This window comes from Rhinoderma darwinii, chromosome 5, assembly GCF_050947455.1.
Source record: "Rhinoderma darwinii isolate aRhiDar2 chromosome 5, aRhiDar2.hap1, whole genome shotgun sequence".
NCBI classification, from domain to species: Eukaryota; Metazoa; Chordata; class Amphibia; order Anura; family Rhinodermatidae; genus Rhinoderma; species Rhinoderma darwinii.
Genome location: NC_134691.1, coordinates 295392317 through 295415908, shown reverse-complemented (window position 1 = coordinate 295415908; position 23592 = coordinate 295392317). Strand labels below are relative to the sequence as shown.

Here is a 23592-nt window from a genome sequence, read left to right as displayed (position 1 = left end):
ATATATATATATGGCCTAATAAAGGTTAAGTTTTAAAGCTTAGCTTCTTCAGTGGCAGCTGTAGTCTTTGGCTAACTTTGTTGCAAATCTGTTATCCGTGATAATGGATCTCCATGTACTCAGCATGTCTATTTATGCTGCTATAGGGTCTCGCATGTGTAAACAAGCACAGCACAGTCCTGAAACCACAGTCCCCAAAATCTAAGCTCAGGGACTCTGACATATCTCTGATAGACAGCAACATTTAATCACTTATACCAGATAGTTTTTCCCATTTGAAAGGCGCAGATTCAATCAAACAGAGTTATGGAGTGGGCAGGGTTCTCTGACTTTGATTGACTGTCAGGGAGACCTGAGAAAAAAAGGGTTTTAGGTGACCAGGTGACAGATAAATAAACCCCATGAGAACTAATATGGCTGACAATGGTAATTGTTAGACGTTTGCTTAATGTCCCAGGAACTAAAAGCAAGAGATGTTTGGAGAACAAACAGCCGAGCTAACAGAAGCAACAATTACTGCACATAAGGATTCAGCAGTGCATATATTTGACTTGAGACATACGTTTGGACAAAAATTCATGCAATTGTTATATTATTTTGCAGGACAATGTCAAGGCGACAACGATCTTTTCGTTCTGCTGGCATTTCAAGAAGCAAATCAGAAGGAACACTGATAGATTTGGATGGGCAAAGTGCACCTACAAATAACCCAGGTAACATAAGGGTCTGGATCTTACCTAGTTTTGCTGCATTAAATAGTATTCCATTTACTAGACATCCTTCTTGTTTGATTAACCTTAATTGTAACTAATAGCACATAGTTGAAATGTAAACATTGTATAATGGTTGTTTGAGTGGTTTTGAAACATTCTTATAGAGAAATTATTCACTTTAGAAACTTTCTAGAATATTTGCTCTCTAATATAAGAACAATCTACCATTAATGATTTACTTAGGGTAAAGGTTTTTGTCAGCTGTTTCCCAGCCAGCCTCCATAAAGACTAAACCTAATATTGGTATAAAGATAAAATTAATGGAAAACTGCTTGCATCTATACATCACTTTATTAGTGGCTAATACATTATGTTGTCTTATCTGGCACCACTTTGTGTATTAAGACAAGACTCACTCACCGTTAAATAGTATTTGCAAGAAATGCTGCACCCAAGATCTACTTATAATGTCTCATTCATGCAATTTTTGAAGACATGTAGAGCCAACCAGTGTATGCTCTGATTGGCTGTCTTGTAGCGCCTCTCTGAGGTGCAGTGCTACATCTAAGGTACTGCTATATACCAATGATGGGACGAGCTTCTCTTTTGTATCCCAGGTGAGGGTGGCTCCATTTTATATTTACTATACGCTGTGTACTGTACAGCAGTGATCCACAAACACCGGGCCGTGGATCATTTGATATCGGGACGCGGTATCTGGTATCCGCATCGGTGGCCACAGGCAATTCCGGTTGAAAAATTGTACCAAATTGTGCAGAAAACTTTTGAGCATTCAGCCGGCCTGCCCCTCCTGGGATGACGATTTATCCCAGGATGCTGCTGCAGCCTGTGATTGGCTGCAGCGCCGGTCACATGGGATGAAGCGTCATCCCAGGAGGCCGACCCTCTGACGTCATCCAGGCTGGCCTCCTGGGATGACCTTTCATCCCATGTGACTGCCGCTACAGCCTGTAATTGGCTGCAGCGTTCACATGGAATGAATCGTCAACCCAGGAGGCCGGCCTGGAGGAATAAATAGACTTCTGAATAATTATAAGATTTTTTTTTTTTCTGAGTTTCATTTTTTGCACCGGAATCGCTGCGATTCTGCCGCAATAAACGCAACAACTTCTATTTCATCCACTTTGCTGCTACTGTATTATGCTGTGGATTTTCCACAGCGAATTCCATTGCGGAAAATCCGCAGTATTTATTAAATATGTGAACTGATCCTAAACCCCGAACACCCCCCCCCCCAGCCGCCTATCCATGGAAAAATTGTGTTGCATGAAACTGGTCCTTGGTTAAAAAAAGGTTGAGGACCGCTGCCGTACAGGACCATGAAGATGCTCTTGTCCTCTGAATAGATTATTCATCATCGTCATGGAACAGGCTCATACTGTAACTTGAGAGAGCATTGTTGAAAATACAACTAACTTCATATACCAGTTTTTATCAATATAAAGTCTCAGCTGTAGCATACATTAAACATCTGTGCTCCTTAGTTTTGAAAACTCAGCATTAACAGGCTACATAAATCAGGCAGCGCAGGGCCTTATTCACAATTAGCAATTTTTTTTTCTCCATATCTATAATTTATGACCAATGATTAGATACAGATTTGGCACCAAATTGTCTCAAAATGCTTCTATTGTGCAATGTAATGATGGGAATGCAAGTTTGGATGCACAATTCTACTGTCTAACACAAAATACAAATGTATTTGATTCAGTTTTTACATTGAAGTCAGCTAATACCAATGGGCCCCCTTTGCCCAGTGCCGCAGCGATCACCAATTTAATTGTATCCACAAGGATCATTACATCAATTCTTATATCACATCTCTGCTGCAAATTATTAACCAGGTTATGCCATCTTTCATAATGTGTAGTCATTATTACATACTCCGACCTGGATATCCATCCTTTCTTATGCATTCTTCCTCCTGTAAGCCGAGCTCCGCAAGGCAAGTAAGGCTTAGTCGCAATGATGACAGTAGACCCAAATTTGATGTAAAACAAAAGTTATTTTTACTAGGCCGGGTGTCTGCACAAATGACCACAAGGGGGTACAAATAACTTCTCCTGCAGAGAGGCACAGTCACTTTCAAATGTTACACAAATGCAGCAATGGTGGCTAACCATAAAGCTTTCAACACCTTCATAGTTGCCAACAGTCCCGAATTCAGCGGGACTGTCCCGAATTTACAGAGACAGTCACAGCAAATTGCTGTCCAGGGATGTGTCCCGCCATGCAGGTACAATTGAATACTATAGCAGAGCAGGAAACTATCTGCTTTCTGCTCTGCTATTCACTCCTCCTGGAGCGGAATCCCCAGCCAGAGCGTTGCCGACACTTTGGCCGGGGATTTCAGGACACTCCAGGAGGAGCCCCTGACAGTGACGTCAGGGGCTCCTCCTGCAGCAGAATCCCCGACCAGAGTGTTGCCGCACTCTGTCCGGGGATTGCCGCTGATAGAGGGAACCCCTGACGACGTCACTGTCCATATATGGACAGTGAAGTCAGGGGCTCCCCCTGGAGTGCAGGAATCCCTGGCCAGAGCATTGTCGACGCTCTGGTGGGGGATTCCCGCTCCTAGAAGGAGCCCCTGACATTACTGTCCACATCACTGGCCGATGATACCGCTACTGTAGGAGCCCTTGGCATGACTGTCCATATATGGACAGTGACGGTAGGGGCTCATAGAGAAGAGGAATCCTGACCAGAGCATCGGCACTACCTACAAGGGTGTGTGTGTGGCGCTATCTACAAAGGGGTGTGTATGGCATTATCTACAGAGGGGCTGTGTGGTATCATCTAAAGGGGGGCTGTGTGGCATCCTCTACAGAGGTCTGTGTCTCTACCTACAGGGGGCTGTGTGGCTCTATCTACATGGGGGCTGAGTGGCACTGTCATGTCCGTGGCTGCGGGCAGTGAGGTTCACTCTCCCCCTGATGGCCACAGCCATGTGGCATCATCTACAAGGGGCTGTGTCTCTATCTACAGGGGGCTGTGTGGCTCTATCTACAGGGGGGCTGTGTGGCACTGTCATGTCCGAGGCTGCGGGCCATTAGGTTCACTCGCCCCCTCACAGCCGCAACCATGGGTCGGCAAGCGCTGGCCCCAGTCTCCTCCCCAGGAGACGCCAGCGCTCACTTCCACTGACCTCGGCCGGATGCCGTAGGGTGCACGTGCAAGCTCGTGCCCGCTCTTAAAAGGGCAGCGCGCGCACCGGACTTTAATGTAGTATCTGCCCATGAGTGGCCTGGACTATAAGAGGGGTTTAGCCCCTTGCTTCTATGCCTGAGCGTTGTTGTCATACCCTAAGTTTGTCTATGCGATGGTCTCCTAGTGTGTTCTTGTTCCTGTTCCTGTATCCGGTGCTATCCTGGTCGTGTGCCGTGCTGAGCCAGAGTCATGCTGTGCTGTATACCACGCCTGTCCTGCTTCACCACGCCTGACGTCTGACTGCTGCCTAGTCCCAGCCGAGCCTGCCTTGCTACTGTCCGATCTGCTGCCACAGGTGCCGTATACGAACTATAGAATTTAACCTGCGCCCTGTTGGCCAGCTGCCATACCGCCAAGGCGCTACGGCCCAGTGGGTCCACGAACCCTACGTGACTATCTACAGAGGGCATTGTGACACTATCTACAGAGGGCACTGTGGCACTATCTACAGGGGGCCACGAGATACCATCTAAAGGAGGCACTGTGGCATTATCTACCGGAAACAGTGCGTTGCCATAGCTACAGTGAGCAGTGTGTGGCAATATGTACTGGGGCAGTGTGGAGCACCAATATCTACAAGGGAAACTGAGTGTGGCACTATCTACACTGGTTTTTACGCTACCAGTAGTGGTCAGCACATATCGCCTAGCCCTAGTGATAAAGTGAGACATCACCTGCCTGTAAACAACGGGATAACCAGAAAGAGATACTGACCACCATGTTAGTTGTCAGCCAAACTAATGCAGAATTTTTTGTTTGTTTATTTGTATGCAGAAATTCTGGAAACAAAGCCCCAATAGCCCCACTAGCCGCAACCACCAGATAAGCCTATATGGTATATAGTGCTTCCCACATTTCAAAACTTTACTATATGGTGCCAATGTCGTTGGAAGTAACATCACAAAACAGAATATCTCAAAGAAGATCCAACCTCTCAAAAAACCTAAAACATTAGTATAAATTATGCAAAAACGACAGGGATTACTGGTACTCTCAAAGAGAATATCGCACATTTTCTGTACAAACTGTTTCCTCCATTATGAAGGGCAGTGAGGTAATCATTTTTGCACAAAAATGAACTTGAAATTATTATTCTGTAATAATTTCTATGTATTCTGGGCAGTTTGAAGGCAGTTTATTTTGAATGTGCTTAGCTTTAGTCAGTTTCCTGTTTAAAGGCATCTAGATCCACAGCATTGGCTTGATTTTAATACAAGCTGTGTATTTTCACTTTCAAGCACATAAGGTGCTGCTTCTCCAATTATTTTAGCACATGAAACCATTAAAAATAGCAGAGATTAGTGAGGATACTGACAATACTGGCTATTAAAGGGCTTTTCTGGTTTAACGTAAATAAAGTTTTAAGGATTTGTCCACAATTGACTATTCATTATTAGAAGGGTTCCCAAAAACAAGGTAATCCCAGGGTGTGCTGTTGCTGGGTTCACCATAAATCTGCTCTAATCTGCAGGGGAATCAGACAGCAAGTGTACTATTACTACTAGAGCGCCACCAAAGGAGAAATAAACTATTATTAAAAATAGACTATTGTATGTGCCCATTGAAATCAATAGTCCATCCATGTAATGCCTGTACATACTGGGTCCTTCAGAAGATGCTCTTTGTAGCTGTTATCCAGTCTGGCTAATAGATGGGGATCCTGAATTAGGGACTACCCACTATTAACATATTATTCCCCAATAGCACATTTGAAAATAGTTTTACTAAACATTAATCATTGCATATTCTACTTTGTAATATACTTTGAAACAGATTTACTGATACTGGCGTTTCATACAACAGTCTTAGGCCCCATGCACATGAACGTAAAAACGCCCGTAATCACGGGCCGTAATTACGGGCCGTAATTACGGGCCGTAATTACGGGCCTATAGACTTCTATTGGCCACGGGTACCTCCCCGTATGCTTACGGGAAGGTGCCCGTGCCGTTGAAAAATATAGAACATGTCCTATTTTAGGCCATAATTACGGCACGGGCAGGCCCATAGAAGTCTATGGGGCTCCCGTAATTACGGGTGACTACGTGTGTGCACCCGTAATTACGGGAGCGTTGCTAGGCGACGTCAGTGGATAGTCCCTGTCCAGGGTGCTGAAAGAGTTAAACGATCGGCAGTAACTCTTTCAGCACCCTGGACAGTGACTTCCGATCAACATATAGATCAAGGTTTCAGCCCATGTGACCGCTGCAGCCAATCACAGGCTGCAGCCGTCACATGGACTGCCGCGTCATCCAGGGAGGGCAGGCTGGATGTCGAAAGAGGGACCCGTCACCAAGACAACGGCCGGGTAAGTATGAATTTCTTTTACTTTTACTACGGAAAGGGCTGCCCCTTCTCTTTATCCTGCACTGATAGAGAAAAGGGGCTGCCAATTAGTGCAGTGCAATTTTGCAGCGAAAACGTGCCCGTAAATACGGGTGGAATACTGGTGACACCGGACCCGTATTTACGGGCACGGGTCCGTAAATACTGGTGCAATACGGGTCGAATACGTGTGACCAAGGACCCGTATTTACGGGAGGAAAAAAATACGTTCGTGTGCATGAGGCCTTAGACTGAAGCCCGCTGGAGTAAACTGCAACAAATTCATTAAGAGGCATACGTCTCTTAATTTTTTTTATTGAATCTTGGGCTGTCTGTAGCTCTGAACTACGTCAACTTTTGGCAATAGCAGGGTAAAAGGGTAATAGGTTGCAACATGCATGCGCCAAAATTTGCTACTTTTTTCCACCACTAAAGTGGCATAAATATCTTAAAGCATTCCCCCCTTTGTGTTTCAAATACTTAACAATTTCTAAGTGTGTGTTAGCTGTCAGTGAATGAAAATAATCTTGTTTACATCCAGTGGTTAAAAACCTGTACAGCGTTGAAAGATATAGTTGTATCTAGTCTGGGCAATCCCAATGTGAGCTAAATACTCAGATTGTACACCCACAGAACAATTAATATAGTAATATACCACAAGTTACAAAAAAAGTTATTTATGTTTTATTCATCACAATAGTATTACCCCATACCACTAAACGTTACATAAAAAGGACTAAAGTAAAGAAAAAAAAGAAAAAACAACAGACATAGAATAACACATTAGTTTAAAAAAAATACCCCCCCCCCCCCAGCAAAAAGGGTCAATTGGGAACACAAAGAAAACATCCAATAACAGATGCACAAGAAAACACATCTTTATTGACTACTACTCAACAAGTAAGCGATGATGCTATAGAAGAAGATATTATATGATACTATAAAAGAAGAATAAATGTGTCCTTATCATACAAATATATTCACTATACAGTATGGGCCAGACAGTTTATCTACACAGCAAGTATCACATTCTATAATATCTACTAATTATGTAGAAATGGTGTTAAGCTCAAATGCCGAAATCTTGCTGGAACAGCAAAAAAATTTAAGTTGGAGTTAATCCAAGTTTTATAATAAAGTCTAATTGCTATAAGTACTAAAGTTGTCCGGATTGCCAAGTTTTAGGAAGCCTTTTCAAATTGAATTTAATAATGACATCTTCCTTGATTGAAAATCTGAAATAATTAACATTGGTGAATAGACATTTAGCATTTTTTATTTATTTTATTGTGATACCTCTACAAATCAAATTTCAGTTTGCCTTCTATAGAATTTTAAACTGGTAAAGGAATTTAAAAATTAAAAGGGGGTTTCTGGTTTTATGTAAATCTGAATTATTCCATAATAGAGAGTTTAACAACTTTCTAATATACTTTGTGTTTTCAATTCCTTACCACTTCAAGACCTAATACATCTCATAGCTGTGACTTTGCTACAATTGTTTGCAGTCGACAATTCTCTGTGAGTTAAACAACCTGGACACCCGACAGATACATTTTACCAACTCTAATACTTTGTTGCAAACTACCCAAATGGGAAAGATTTTTGCTGTTGATATTTTTAACTTCCAGAAAATTATTTAGACTAGATACAATCGTTGCAAACTCTCATCTGATAGAAGTGTTAGCTCTGTATGGCTTTCAGCTTCTGAATACAAACCAGTGTGTTCCCATTCTATTACAGTAAAAATCTTGAAAATCACAATACATATGAAAAAATTAGAGAGAAAAAATTTCCCAGGTTTGTGTCTGTTTCATTCTCACAGACCTCAGACCAGACCAGTTTTTGGTTTGATGGCAGCCTTTAGCAAAAGGAATCTTCTCCCCATTGCCCTGTCTGTAACAGGAGACCCAACAAACTGATTCTGCCCTTTTTGGCCACGTTCAAATGCAGCCAAACCTCGACTTTGTCAACTGGTGGACACTGGGGTAGCAGCCAAGGTTGAAGCCAGAAACAAGATAGGCTATTCCTATGCTTCGAAGAAGGGAGGCTATTTATCCCTGGCCCTTGCAAGGCCTGGCTCAGAGTGTTGACTGACTCACCTTGGAAAACTTCTATAGGTAGATGCAATGTAGCATTGATTATAGAATTGCCTGTACATAAGACTTCACCAAGCTTAAAGAGCTTTGAGAATAACAGCAATGCCTCTGGGATTTCAGGTGGATCAGATAATCAACTTCTGGCGCTAGCTTGGATTAGGCATTATAGAGTTTGTTAGGCAGAGTTAAACATGGAACATCTGCTATAGCCTCTTAGCCACCAGAGCTCCATGACTAATTTATCTTACACAATGTTAAAAAAAAAATGAATGTCATAAACCCGCAGCCTTTGAACAAATAATAGTCTTTCATGTTTTGTTCCTGTATTTTGTGAGCAGTGTCAAGAGTGAGGCAATACTGAATAATGGTGGTCAATATGTTGTCAGTAAAAAATGGATATTTTATATCACATTTCTTTGTTTTATCCACAGAAAATTTGGGAAACAAATTGGATCTACTCATTAACTGGCCCGATGTGTTTCAAGACCATTCCCAGAACTTTCCAAAGCACACTAACCCATTTTGGAATGGACTTTCTGAATCCAACCCTTTTCTGGATGATGTGGTTCAAGCCAACACATCAACTAATGAAAGAGTGTCTATTTTAAAAGAGGACCCTTTTTTTCTCTTTAGGGATTCAGAAACCAGAAATTCAGTTTCAAGTTCTGGAGATGAACTTGATATAAATCATGTCTTGGAAAAATCAGCAGTGATAAAGTCTGGAAGGTCTAAGAGTGTTTCGTATCTGGATGATCTAGACAGCACAGAATCTAATGCTCAGGAGATTGATGGGCAGATTCTGGCCCCAGATTTGGAGTGGCTTCAGAATGACAGAGAGGCTTACAAGATGGCTTGGTTGAGTCATAGACAATTAACCCGATCATGTCTTGATTTGGATGTCATGAGCCAGAGTCCTGGATGGGGTCAGACACAAGCATCAGACACTCAAATATTTTGCAGACTAGATCATAAAGGAGGCTCTGTACAACTTCCAAACTCAGATATAACTATTCATGTTCCTGAGGGTCATGTTAGACAAGGGGAATTTCAGGACATTTCTTTAAGAGCTTTTCTTGATCCACCATCCTGTCTTAACAACAACCTGTCAACTACCGTTAGTCCTCTTCTAGAAATTACATTAAGCAACATCAATACAGTAGAAGATCTTTTACTGGAAATGAAAATTACAGCTGAGGTAAAGAATGATCCATACAGTCAAGTTATGAATGATATTACAACCTTTTACAGCTATGAAAAAGAAGGTCCATTTGAAAAAATCCCGGAAGGCTACATCTACAATAACATGTTACAAATTAAGTTAGCCATTCTAGGTCGTATCACATACATTGTAAGTGCAGCACAAGCCAAATTTGTTCAAAACCAGTCCAGCAGTGTTTATGACTACATTCAGAAATCTTTAACTGTAGCAGTCTATGGACCCAAGCATATTCATCCAGCATTTACCACGGTCCTGGCTGTTATGGGACATAACTATACTCCAGATAAACTCAATGTAGATGACATAAAACGACAGGGAAAAAATTTGCCGCCACTTGTATTTCAACTTTGGGGGAAGCATCAATTTGCATTTTACCAAATTCAAGACTTATTGATTCATGTTGCTACAAATGACTCATGTTTTGCAGTAAAAACAATAGATAATAATAATAAAATCAAACTACAGCAGCTAAAGGCGGGTAAGACGATTCGTGCCCAGTTTCCTTTCTCATTGAAAGGTGGCAAAGATATCCGTTCATTTGTTTTTACTGTCCAGATCAAAGACAGCCAAGGTTCATCAATACTATCGGAATTTCCAGTCAGTACCCCTAACCCTGCACCAAAAATACACTGTACCCCAAAAAATCAAACTTGCCTACAGAAACACAAACAAATCTTGTCTACGCCTGTCATGCCTATTATGAGCACTGTGAAGTATCCGAAGTTCCAGGATAAAACACTAAAGATGCTCAACTTTGCTGTGACTTTAAAAACTGTACTAAGGCAACAGAAGATTGACTACTTCTTGGAATATTTTAAAGGAGACACAATTGCACTTCTCGGTGAAGATAAAATAAAGGCCATTGGTCAGACTAAGATTAAAGAATGGTATGTGGGTGTTTTGAGAGGGAAGGTTGGCCTTGTACACTGCAAAAATGTAAAAATTATTTCCAAAGATCAAGTCATTGATTTTTCAGATGTGCATTTTACAACCAAGATGCTTCTGGAGCAGATCGCACTGCCATTTAAGAAATTGACTTACATATACTCATCTGTGCTATCAAATGTCTCCGACAAAGTCCACGACTGGAGATCTCTAGCTGATGCCCTTGGTTACTCACACTTGTCATTAGACGATCTCAGTCACCCACTTCCCGACAAAGAGTCTGACAGAGTGTCATGTGTTGTGAAAAGGCTGAAAGAAGATTGCCATGCCGACTCCAAAAAGAGGAAATTCCATTATGAGCTTATTATGGTATGTTTCACAACCTTCTGTTATAAAACCAATATAAATAACACAGGTTCTCCATATGTTTGACATGTTTGTAGAGTCCAAAAACACAAACTAAATATATACAGTATACGTTGTATTTATACTGTAAGCAACTAATCAAACAGTCTTGTTCGGTGCAATTTACGTTATATCCCTGTGCACAGTCCATTATGTTTACTGGATAAGTCATGAATTTGCCACTTAAACCTTTTTAAAGAGTACTTATAATTTGGAGTAATGCTCGCCATAAACATTAGTAAACCCGACATCAGATATACTGCAGTTTTGGTCAATAATTATTCCCAATGTCATAAACAAGTTATGAAGATTGCTCATTATAACGAATGATAAGCCTCAATCGCCGTTTATACCATAAATCTCAGATTGCATTTGATTAACAGACAAAGAAAATAAATCTACATTTTTAACAAATTGCCATCAGGGACCAATGAATGCAGCAAAAAAACAAACAAACAACAACAACAACAAAAATACAATCTAGCAGTAGTTAGTAGAGAGAATAGTTCATTTTAGAGAATAATTATCTTGTGTCCATGAGCAGCTGCATAATTGGCAGTTACCTATTATATGAGCAGTTGATCCCCTACATGAGAAAAAACATTTCAAAGATATAGCATTTTAGTTGGGAGAAATTTGTTATGACTTTTATGTGAACAGATTTTATGAGTGAATGAAGCTGCTTCTACGGGCTGCCATAAACAGCAAATGGTAGAAAGGTTTCCAGTTATAATCAATAGGTGAGATTTTTCAATAGTGTCATAATGTTCATGAATTTACAAGTCAGAATAAAAATGTCTCATATTGTGCCAAATTGATTACAACGTAGCCCTCTGGATTTTTCCAGGTATTTTAGACACCTTTTTCTTCTTTATGTCTGGTGTATTTTGCACCATAATATGAGGCCTGTCATTACTATAAGTGCATTTTAGGACTCCTCTTAACCACGTCCCTTTTTCTACATACACCTCTTTTACTAAATGAGAATATGGATAAAGTATTTTACACAGGGAGCTTAACATCCGACAGTATTTAGACAGTGTTTAGACATCCGACAGTGTTATTAGTGGCATTGTGCAGCCAAAAATCTTGTGTGTTTCATTTTGATTTTGGTCATATTTTATTTCTATTCTTTGCATAGGGTCTGTTAAAGATGGACTGTCAAGGGTTGGTAGCACGTCTCACGCAAGATACAGTTATCCTGACCGCCGCTGTACAACTCGGCATACGCTGGAGAGAGCTTGCTGAAAAACTAGCCAGACTTACTAAGCAACAGATTGAGGCCTATGAGGTTCCTCATCAGGGAAAGAGTGGAGAAGTCAACCTGCAGGTATCGTCCAAATCCATATTACAAAAGATTTGATTGTATTTGTTTTCTAGTGTTATGGTCTGCCATGTAGTCAGAATAAAAAGGTTTTGAATGTTTTTGAATGAATGTAGAAGAACCTAAAGTGTATCCACTTGTAAAATACACCAAGACACAGTACTGTATCTTTTTTAATTTACAGTACCATCTATCGATACAAAATATGATAAGCAAATGACAGCGCTATCACCTGCTATTAATCTCTATAGCACCACAAAGCCGTTCTCCAGAGATGTAGCTGTTGCATATTGAGCACTTTTACAGATTTGGACTTTAGTCAGTCATTTTATAACAATTTAGTAACAGAGAGTTAATTTACTTTTATGATGGTTGTCATAAAGCATTGTTATTAAAAATGGAATACCTGCCAATTCAGTGGAAAAAATAAGGTTGGTCATTGACTCAAGCCCATAGACACCTTTTATTTTATTTTTTGCATTGCATATGTTATGGGTGACATTTTTTTTTTTTAAATAGATTATTCTAAATAATTTTGAACCATTTTTCTTCTGCAGCTGGCATGTATTCCAATACATTGCAAGATGCTTGATGCTGTTCACTATCAATTCCTAAAGATTGGTGTCGCTGTTGACTCACTCTCGTGTCTTCTCCTGAATGCTCATCTCAGTTCAATACTGATTAAGTTTGATAGTTTGAATTCTTGGGAAGAAGACAGTAGGGGCCAGAGTGTGAGCCGACAGGGAAGTCCGTCTGTCGGAATGAGCTTTGAATGTCAAAGCTCGCTATGCTATACAGCTTGCTGTGTATTGGAACACATGCTAGCTGCCGAAGAAAAACGGCGCAAAATTGTTAATAATAAAACAATTCTAAAAATGTTTTTAACACATAATACACATCAAAGGTGTCCATAGCATTTAAAGGAACATTTAACTTATCGGATGTAGTTCCCGCTTATGAAGACATCATCCAAGGGGAAAACTAAAGGCATTCCCACTTTAAACTTTTGAGGGCAAATAGTTCCATTGGTTACAATTAGCAGCCTTGTCATAATAATTAGAAATGTTGACACAACTGATCATGAACAGTTAGGCTGGGTTCACACGACCTATTTTCAGGCGTAAACGAGGCGAATATGCCTCAATTTACGCCTGAAAATACGGCTCCAATACGTCGGCAAACATCTGCCCATTCATTTGAATGGGTTTGCCGACGTACTGTGCCGACGACTTGTCATTTACGCGTCGTCGTTTGACAGCTGTCAAACGACGACGCGTAAAAATACAGCCTCGGCAAAAGAAGTGCAGGACACTTCTTGGGATGTTTTTGGAGCCGTTTTCCCATAGACTGTATTGAAAACAGCTCCAAAAACGGCCGAAAAAACGGCGCGAAAACGGCGCGAGAAACGCAGCGAAAAACGTGAGTTGCTCAAAAAAGTCTGAAAATCAGGTGCTGTTTTCCCTTGAAAACAGCTCCGTATTTTCAGACGTTTTTGGCTCAGCGTGTGAACATACCCTTAGCTTTCACATAGTTACATAGTTGATAAGGTTGAAAAAGACACAGGTCCATCAAGTCCAAACTATAATCCTACCGTGTTGTTCCAGAGGAAGGCAAAACCCCCACGAGGTTGATGTCAATTGCCTCATTAGGGGAAAAATACCTCCTCTTTTATCAGTGAAGCCCAAGTAATGGATCATTAGTAATAGTAGAAAATGGCATTTTGAGTGAAATTTATTTTTAATGGTCTATTATATAATATTTTTTAGTTGTATATTTTTTTAATATAACAATTTTTAATAGAAATACTTGACAAATTCAGTTTTGGGGTCTAGTGAACTTTTAACCCCTTAACGACTGCCAATACGCCTTTTCACGGCAGCCGAAGAGGGCACTTATGCCAGAGTGCCACCTTTTCACGGCGTTCTGACATAAGCCTGGCACGGTGTCGGGCTGTCTAACCCCTTGGATGCGGTGCGCAATAGTGAGCCCCCATCCAAGTTGTTTTGGAGGGTGGGAGCTCCCGCTCTCACCCCATCGGCACCCTGCAATTGCAATTGCAGGGTGCCAATTGCTTCTATGGCAGCCAGGAGCTTAACAAAGGCCCCCAGGTCTGCCTGTGGCGGATGCCTGCTAAGCCATGCCTGAGGCATGACTGAGCAGTTTTACACTGACAGGGAATAATACGCTGCAATACAGAAGTATTGCAGTGTATTATAAAAGTAATCAGAAGATCGCATAGTGAATTCCCCCAGTGGGAATAAAAATAAAGTTAACAAAAATCCCAAATAAAAAAAATGAAAAACCCACTTTTTCCCTTATAAAATAGTTTAATATGAAAAAAAAAAATTACACATATTTGGTATTGCCGCGTCTGTAACGACCCCACCTATAAAGCGATTATGTTATTTAACCCGCTCGCTGTACGCCGTAAAAAATAAAATAAAAAACAATGGCAGAATTGCTGTTTCCTGTTCATCCTGCCTTCAAAAATCGTAATGACCCATTGAATAAAGATATTATGTTATTTATACCACACAGTAAACGGCGTAAATCCAAGACGCAAAAAAAAGTGGCGAAATTTATGTCTTTTTTTCCATTACCCCCTCAAAAAAGTTAATAAAAGTTAATCAATAAATTATATGTACCACAAAATGGTGCTATTAAAACATACAACGTGTCCTGCAAAAACAAGACCTTATACAGCTATGCCGACGCAAAAATAAAAAAGTTATAGCTCTTGGAATGCGACGATGGAAAAACGCAAAAAATAGCTTGGTCATTAAGGTGTAAAATGGGCTGGTCATTAAGGAGTTAAACTAAAAGTTTAGCATTTTGGATGGATACCTGTCATGTAATCTTCACATTATATACTATTCTGCAGAGAACTATACACATTTAGGTGAGCAGTTAGCACCAAAAAACTCATTTAAATCGCTGATGCCCTCACTTTTAGAAGGTTAGTAATAATATTCATGGTCTTTAGTATGTTAATATTTGGATTTCTAATAAAAAAAAATGTAATGAACGCTCGCACCTTTATTTTCATACAATATCATTCTCAATTAACCCTTGAACTCTCTACGCAGATGATGTGGAAACCTGCCTTTGACTTCCTATATACATGGGCTGCTCATTATGGAGAGAGTTACAGGGATGTGCTACAAGACTTACACTGTTCATTGGACAGAATGAAATATCCAGTGACGAGGCAATGGAGGGAGCTCACTGGAACCCTCATCTTTGTCAATTGCCTGGAAGTTTTACGGGCCACTTCGTTTTCCAAGCCTGAAGATTAATTGTAACGATCCTTATTTACCTACAGTCAAAACAAGCAATCATTTTGATCTCTTTCTAAACTGTGCTTCTTGTGCTGTGTAGATCAGACCCTGATGCCGTTACTTAGTACTTTCCGGAGGAATTTACTGGTGCTTTTATAATACAAGTGTCATTAGGTACGTTCCTGCAGACTGGTGCCATAGCAACCCAAACAGTGTTCTAAAATTACTGGATGACTGGTACGTCAAGATGTATTACCAGTGTATATAAAGTGCTCTGACATATAGTGCACAAGCTATAGACATTATTTTTCATCTCTTAAAATATTTTTACCTTTTAGTTTCCCTACCGGCATGTTTTTGCAGTAATGGGATTTTTTCTCTTTTAGATATTGTCTATATTATTATGTCTGCAAATATTATTACAAAGTATCTATCTCTAAAATATCCAGACCATTCTGATGCTGTGATAATATTAAATTATATTGTTTGTACTGAATATTTATTCTGGAATTTATCATATGTAAATTATTGTAGTCGTATGGTTATGATATCATCTATATTAAACTGTTGAGGCATATTATTTCTGTATTTAATATAACCACATAACTAATAATAAACCATTTTTCTTATGTTAATAAAGCTTCATACAGATGTGTTACATTGACACATGAGATCTGGATTCTATAAAGGTGCAAGATTAGAAATACCTGCATAGGAGAACTCTTTTTTTCTGACTTGATAAATTATCTAATTCTGACTGCATGCAGAAACCACTAGGGGGAGCTAACTGAATATATGGATTTACATAGCTAGTATTGAACTGAACTGGAGCTGTAGAAATCTGTATGCAGTTGTGACTGCAGCTATGTCACCCCCACACCACAGGCCCCATAGCAATTACGAGCCTTGCATCTATGGTAGGCACGTTACTGCTGATGTGGTTTTAGGCTATACTGCGGTGTTTTTTATTAAATGTTTTCTTATTTGATTTAAATTGGAAAAAAATCCAAGATTTTAAAGAAACAAGGCTTCACTGTCTTGTACAAACTTACATGCTGCACGTTGAAGAGAACATATATGCCTCTGTAACACTATATAGAGATGCACAAATATATCAATTTAGCTAACTGTTGTGATTAAATGGTGTTTTCCCATCTTGGACATTTATGTCATCTCCACAGGAGACCCACACTAATAAGTACTGCTCTCCGTCCACTGACTTACGAGGTGGTTGGGAGTACAGAAACAGCCAGGCTCGCTGAGCTTGGCTGTTTCTGTAACGCTCATAGCAATGAATGGGAGTTACGGAAATAGTGTAGCACACTTTGTTACTCTGTTTCTGTAACTCCCTTTATATCATAGGGACTTATGGAAACAGCATAGCTCAGCGAGCGTGGCTGTTTCTGTACTGTACTGTTAGGATGGTGATCAGATGCCCCATTCTAGAGATAGGTGTGGTTCCCAGAGGTGGGACCTGCATCTATCAGACATTTATGGCATATCATGTGGATATGCCATTAATATCCAAGATGAGAAAGCCCCTTTAAGAAACAAAATATTGTATAAGCAACTGATTTGAAATGTTCAATGCTGTGTTTTATATTCTGTGATGTTATACTATTTGATGAAATGTGACTTAATTGTTAATATGTACTAGTAGAAATGTGTTGGAGTTGCTGCCTATACCACTAGACACTGCCTGGTTAATATTGTGTGTATGTAGGAGATGAAGGACAGTTGTATATACATTACCGATTAAACAATGGGAAATAATTTGTTTATTTTACTATTATGTATAGTTTAAGATATTAAATGACCAGCAAAATGAAACCATTATTGTTTACTGCTTATCCTATCAGATGCTGCATCCACATGAATTTCATAAAAACTAATCCAGCCATCCACCCATTCCTCCATCTCCGCACCTTATATATATAGTGGGCAATCCTGAACCGGTGCCAGATCACAAACTGCTAACATATATTGTGTAAGCATTGATTAGATAAAATAGTGCAATTCATACATTTTCACCCCCTTGAACTTCAAGTCAATATTTGAGGCATCTTTAACAGCAATTCCATCCTTGAGTCTGTGTGGAAAGGTCTCTATCAGATTTGCACAGATGAACACTGCAATATTCTTCCATTCTTCTTTGTAAACCATTCAAGTTCTGTCAAGCTGCACAGCGATCAAGATAAAACAGATATTTTCAAGTCCAGCCTTGCTTGCAGATAGATTTTCTTTCAAGTTGTAGTTCTTTTGTAGATTGCAGCAGGTTTTCCTCCAGGATTTCCCTGTATTCTGCTGTATTGATTTTAGCCTCAACTTCATACGTCTTCTAAGGCCTGCTACACCGATGCATCACTATTGCATTATGCTATCACCATACTTTACCGTGAGGACAGATTCCAATGTTTGGTCTATAGCTTCTCTTCCATAAAGCTGTGATTAGTGAACCAACCAGGCATGGGTTTCAAGAAAGAAAAGGCACTTGCCAACCAGCTCTATGGGTAGTGAGAGCACACAGCTGCACGGATGCAGGAGGGTGGAGATCCAAGTAATATATCCAAGTCAAAGAGAGGAATATCCAGCAACTACATGTGATGAAAAATCTTCTTTATTCCAAAAATGTACAGGCAGAAAACATACTTGCAGACAGATGGACATAATATATAGATTACGCGTTTCAGGTTACACTAACCCAAATTCATAGCATATGTAAAAAAAAAAAAATTAAGAAGGAGATTTTTTTTTATCAGGTGGAGTTGCTGGATATTGATCTCTTTAACAAGGCATTCGTTGTTTTATACAGTGTCTAGTCTTTTAGCGTTTTCATAGGTCTTTTGGTGGCCTTCCTCACTAATAAAATCCAGTTTTTGAGGACAGTCTGCTCTAAACTGACTCACAACTCTGCTTCCCATATTTTTTACATTATTTGAAAACAGCACTCCAATGTATTCAATAATTAGAAAATGTTCTTGTACCTGCTATTTGCCTGGCTCCTATTAATAAACTTGCCATTGAGTTGTTTGCAGCGTTAGTTTAACCTCCCAGCTGTTTTATATGGTTTGGCATATTCCAGACATGCCACCAATGTCTGATCAATGCGGTCCGACTATTGTTACTCTCACTGATCGCTAGGACAAAGTGGCAGTGGTGCTAGGAAAGTGCTGTGCCACTTAATCTGCTGTTGGCTTTGCTTTGCTTTCCCTGTCCGGACAATGCTCTGTGAGCTAAACAGCCTAAACTCCAGAATGATACATTTCAGCAAACTACTAGAGAGATCTGTGCGGCTGCTGATGTATTTAGCTCTCAGGGCGTGGCTAGACTGAATACAATCGTATACACCTCATAGCTTTGAAAAATATTACGTCTGTACAGGTTTGCATCCTATGGATGTCAAGATGAATGCTCTCATTCACTAACAGCAAACAGAATACATTAGAAAGTTGTATACATTTTTATTTATGCAGTGATTTATCTTTATTTGTATAAAACTGGAAAACCACTTTAACAATAGGAGGAATCCGTTATCAGAAAATGACCTATTATTTAAATCAAGTTTTTTTTGGTGATTTTCCATGTCATTATATAAAAAAAAAAAATCCTGAAATCTTGCAGTTTTCACTCTGGCCAAAATAAACAGTTCTGTAGAGATCGGTTCTCAGTAGTCATCTCATTGTGATCACAGGCAGGATTACAATGAAAGGTAACACCTCTATATAGATAACACAGGATCCACCATGGAAAATAGGTGATGGACACAGCTCCCCTCCTTTCGCTCTTTGCACAGTGACCTCTGCACAGGTCACAAAGCATGCCTAGAACGCTCTCCCATAGAAGTCCATGGGTTAACTCCAAACTATTGTTTACTTTGGTTCAAGTGAGTGCTCTAAAGCATATCTTTAAATGTTGTTAACAAAAGCTTAGAAAAGATGGCTGCCCCATATTCATGTACAGAAAATATAAAACCTACAATCGGAAAAGAAAAATGAATTAGAAAAATGTATATATTCAAACATACAGAAAGTCTTGGTTGGCATTACTCAATGTCCGCGGAAATACACTTGGAGTACATAAACTGCTGAAATTGAAGCACTTTGTTAGTCCGAATGCTACGTGCATGTCTCCTGTTTGAATACCTGCACTATCTTCTGTTAATAAATAACTACGATTTATCTTCATTTATTTATTTTATATTCATGCAGAAAGAAAGAATTTGTTTCACTATCTAATTTTAATTAGTAAATAAATAAAATAAAAAATAAATTTTATATATTTATATATATATATATATATATATATATATATATATTGGCATTGGGAAAATCACAGGTTTAATAGACATGTTAATGATATGCAAATGATAACAAAATGGACACAAAACATTCCAAACATCTTGATTTATTCAGTATTGAGTATGAACACCACACGCAGAAATACACACACTTACACGAATTGGCATGCTATCAATGAAGTTATTAATGGTTGTCTGAGGAATGTTATGCCACGCTGAATGCACTTGAGCACGCAAATCATCAAGATTGGCTGCTGGCAGCTCCCTGTGCAATTGTCGACCAATGATGTGCCAGATGTCCTGAACGGGAGACAAGTCTGGAGACGCTGCAGGCCATGGTAGCACGTTTCAGCCATGCAGGCTGCTCACAGTAACTTGAGCAACACGCAGCCTGGAGTTGTTTCTCCTTTGGAGAAATGGCCATAGCATTGGTTCCACGACCAAATCAATGTAACGCTGAGCTGTTAGTGTATCTGAAATGAAGACTAGAGGGGTCCGGCTACCGTACATTATGACACCCCACACCATAATCCTAGGATTAGGACTGATGTGACGTTCCTTTGTAAAGGTCTCTTCATGACGTTGACCACATGGTCTCAAGACCAATCTATGGCTATCATTGCATCCGAGACAAAAGTGGGACTTATCGCTGATGAGGATAGACCTCCATTCCAGCCTCCATTGCCGTCTTGCTGTGCACCATTATAGCCTTTGAGAGCGGTGGCATGTGGCGTGTGGCCAATGGCGTTGACTATATGTTCTCCAGACCAATCTATGGCTATTATTGCGTCCGAGACAAAAGCAGGACTTATCGCTGAAGAGGATAGACCTCCATTCCAGCCTCCATTGCCGTCTTGCTGTGCACCATGATAGCCTTTGATAGCGGTGGTGTGTGGCGTGTGGTCAATGGAACACCTGTAGCTGGATGTCTGGCTTGTAGCCCAATGTCTTGCAAACGACTTCTGATGGTTTGTGTCGACAGTGGTTGCCGCCCTAGGCTTGGGATGTAGCATCCAATTTCACTTGCCGTACAGAATGGATCACTACGTGCAATTCTTCCAATCAGACGATCTGTCCGTGCAGCGGTACGCTTCCGCACACATTTTGCTGTCATTCCCATTCATTGTTGTTCTCACAATCTCTGTGACACCCAACGCTGAACAGTGCAGACATCTCGGCCTAGGCACGTAGCGATCTGCCTGAATGATAAACCAAGGTCTCTCAATTCAGGGATTCTGTCCCTCTCAGTTTACGACAAGTGGCAATAACTGGCACGTTGACGAACAGGAGGCATCGCACAATCATCCCACACCACTGGATCCGATTTTTGAGGTTTCTTATGCCTCTTCCACATGCCACAGATTTGAGCTACGTGCTTGAAAATGTCATAATTTTGCATAACTTTGCGACACCTGCTTCTTCCTCCATTTACATAACCTTACGGCTTGTCCTTCTTGGTGTTGCAATTTCAATGTTGAGGAGTGTCTTAATAGTTGTACAAATTGAATTCTCTTGTTGATACGATGTTAAGGCGATGTCTTTACAAGCTGTAAGATATTGTACATGGAAAGTAAATAAGATCTTAGCCTATTTTGGAATAGATTCAGCTTTCAGTCTGAGCTGTTGTGGGGGAAGTATAATCTGTTTAGTTTGAAATATTAAAGGGAGTCACTTAAAAAAAATCTGTGGGTTCCAATCCTGTTTTTAACATGACACACACGTCATTAGACAATTTGACTGGATATAGGATTATTTTTTTTGTATGAAAAATATCTTGGTTGCTACAATTGAGAAATTAAGAAGTATTGCTATATGAGAATGTGAATCTCATAAATACCTGAACACAATGTAAAATGACTGAAAGGTTGTAAGATCTAAAAGATTGTATGGATTTCTGGATGTCTTTGGAAAAGTAACCCTACAGTATATCCTTAAACCCAGTGACCAGATGGGTTTAATATTATTAAATGCAAATTTTAAGGGTAATGCTGGAGCGGCCCTGACACGGACGCGATGCAGCCAACAATTGCGTCCGCACCGTGTTCGCTGTCAAATAGCCTGTTAATGGCCGTGCATTATTGCGGGTAAAACGGCCTCTTATCTGCAAAATCGTACAGCCATTAATTATTACACCCTTTATAGCCACACGATTTTGCAGGTAAAAGGGCGTTTTACCCACAATAACACACGGCCATTAACTGGCTATATGACACCCCTGCTGAATATGTTGCCGGCGCGGTTGTTAGCTGCATTGCGGCCGGGCCATGGCCGCTCTGTTTGGCTTTACCCTAATGGGGTTGTCTCATAAAGACAACTCCTGTCCATATGCCCTGTTAAAGCATAAGAAGTCACAGTGGTGGGTCCCCTGCTCGGTTCCGCCCTCTATGAGCCAGAAAGGAGAGCTGCTCGGTATGACCCAGCAAATCCATGTGTTACTACATGTAATGCTATATTTCCCAAACTACATGGCCAGGTGGGGTTGCCCTTCGCTGATATACATGGTTTAGAGAAGCTGGACTTATGTTGATAAACTGCGTTGTGATGGCTTTTTTTTTTAAATGGCAAAATACCTATAAAAAGATGGGGACTACAAAAGGTTACCATCAGCCATGCACTAATTTATAAATAACAAACTTCAAAAACACAGTTGCTGTCAGGCAAAGTATTATCAATAGTCAAAACTTTATTAATGCCTAATGGAAATAAATATAAAAATGTTCAAATGGCAAAGTATCACACACTAAGGCCTCATTCACATCTGCGTGTGGAGTCTCCATTAGGGGCCTCAGTCACAGATCCGGCCGAGATTACCAGAGACAATCGCGCAGCATGCTGCGCTATTGTCTCCGGTAAAATCCTGGACATCCGGATGAAAAGCCGACGGAAACTATTAAAGTCAATGGGTTCCGTCGGCCGCCAGCGGTGTCCATTATTTACAGAGCAGAGCACCAGAATACACTGACACAGGTGTGAACCAAGCCTAAAGTGTTATATAATGCCCTGCCTTTTTAATATTTATTTATTTTATGCATTAATAAGGTTTTCCCAAAATCTTTTAATATCAGTTTGTTTTCAAATCACATGAACTTCCTAGATGATTATCCCAGCTCAATCTTGTATTTCTGGTCTTGTGAATTCCACATATATATCTGTGCTGGGAACAAGTTCTGGATTAGCAGACTTTCTGGATTTTTAAATGCCACATTGAAGTAATTTCATTGTGTTTTACAAATGTAAAATTAAATGTACTGTAAAATAAATCATCATTATTCATTTGTCAGTGTGAGATTTTTATTACATATAGTATTCCCCTGTAATGACCTATCATCCCTTTAACAGATCAATGGCACGTGATTAATCTCAGATTATAGAGGTCACAACATTACTTTACCCTTTTAATTGCCATTTTTACTGTTGACATATGTGTAAATACCATTATATCTCCTTTAGGAATAGCATGTTATATCAGTCATACTATGTGCTTTCATATTTTTTTCTTTAAACAGAGCTAGCTATTATAGGTTACTATTTATATAAAATGATTTAAAGGAGCTTTAATAGGTCTTATTTAGGGACCATAAAACTTATTTCATCCCTCATAAAGTAAAAAAAACCTGTCAAGTCCAGGAAGCGGAGCTTGGTTAATATAGAGTATAAATACTGGGATGGGTGGCAGAGACGCACCCAACTGTTGTCGAACATTTGCAAATCACTTGGGGTGAGGCCGGCGTGTGATAGCATGTTCCTGACAACCAGATCTGTTCTTTGATCTGTTTTATGTGACTGTGCTAGGAGCTAAAAAATACCTGCATTACAAAT

The 23592-nt window shown here is 39.9% G+C and overlaps 1 protein-coding gene across 1 annotated transcript; it reads left to right on the top strand.

Moving 5' to 3' along the window:
* Positions 1 to 607: 607 nt before the first annotated feature.
* MACC1 (MET transcriptional regulator MACC1) lies at positions 608 to 15818 on the top strand. Its single transcript, XM_075828672.1, has 4 exons — positions 608 to 713; positions 8797 to 10838; positions 12016 to 12204; positions 15285 to 15818. The coding sequence occupies exons 1-4, from the start codon at positions 608 to 610 to the stop codon at positions 15492 to 15494; spliced, it is 2547 nt and encodes an 848-aa protein (XP_075684787.1). The 3' UTR covers positions 15495 to 15818.
* Positions 15819 to 23592: the final 7774 nt, after the last annotated feature.

Coding starts and splice junctions, on each gene's coding strand:
- MACC1 (XM_075828672.1), top strand. CDS start 608: ATGTCAAGGCGACAACGATCTTTTCGTTCTGCTGGCATTTCAAGAAGC. Junction 714..8,796: donor TGCACCTACAAATAACCCAG/GTAACATAAGGG, acceptor TTTTATCCACAG/AAAATTTGGGAAACAAATTG. Junction 10,839..12,015: donor TCCATTATGAGCTTATTATG/GTATGTTTCACA, acceptor TTCTTTGCATAG/GGTCTGTTAAAGATGGACTG.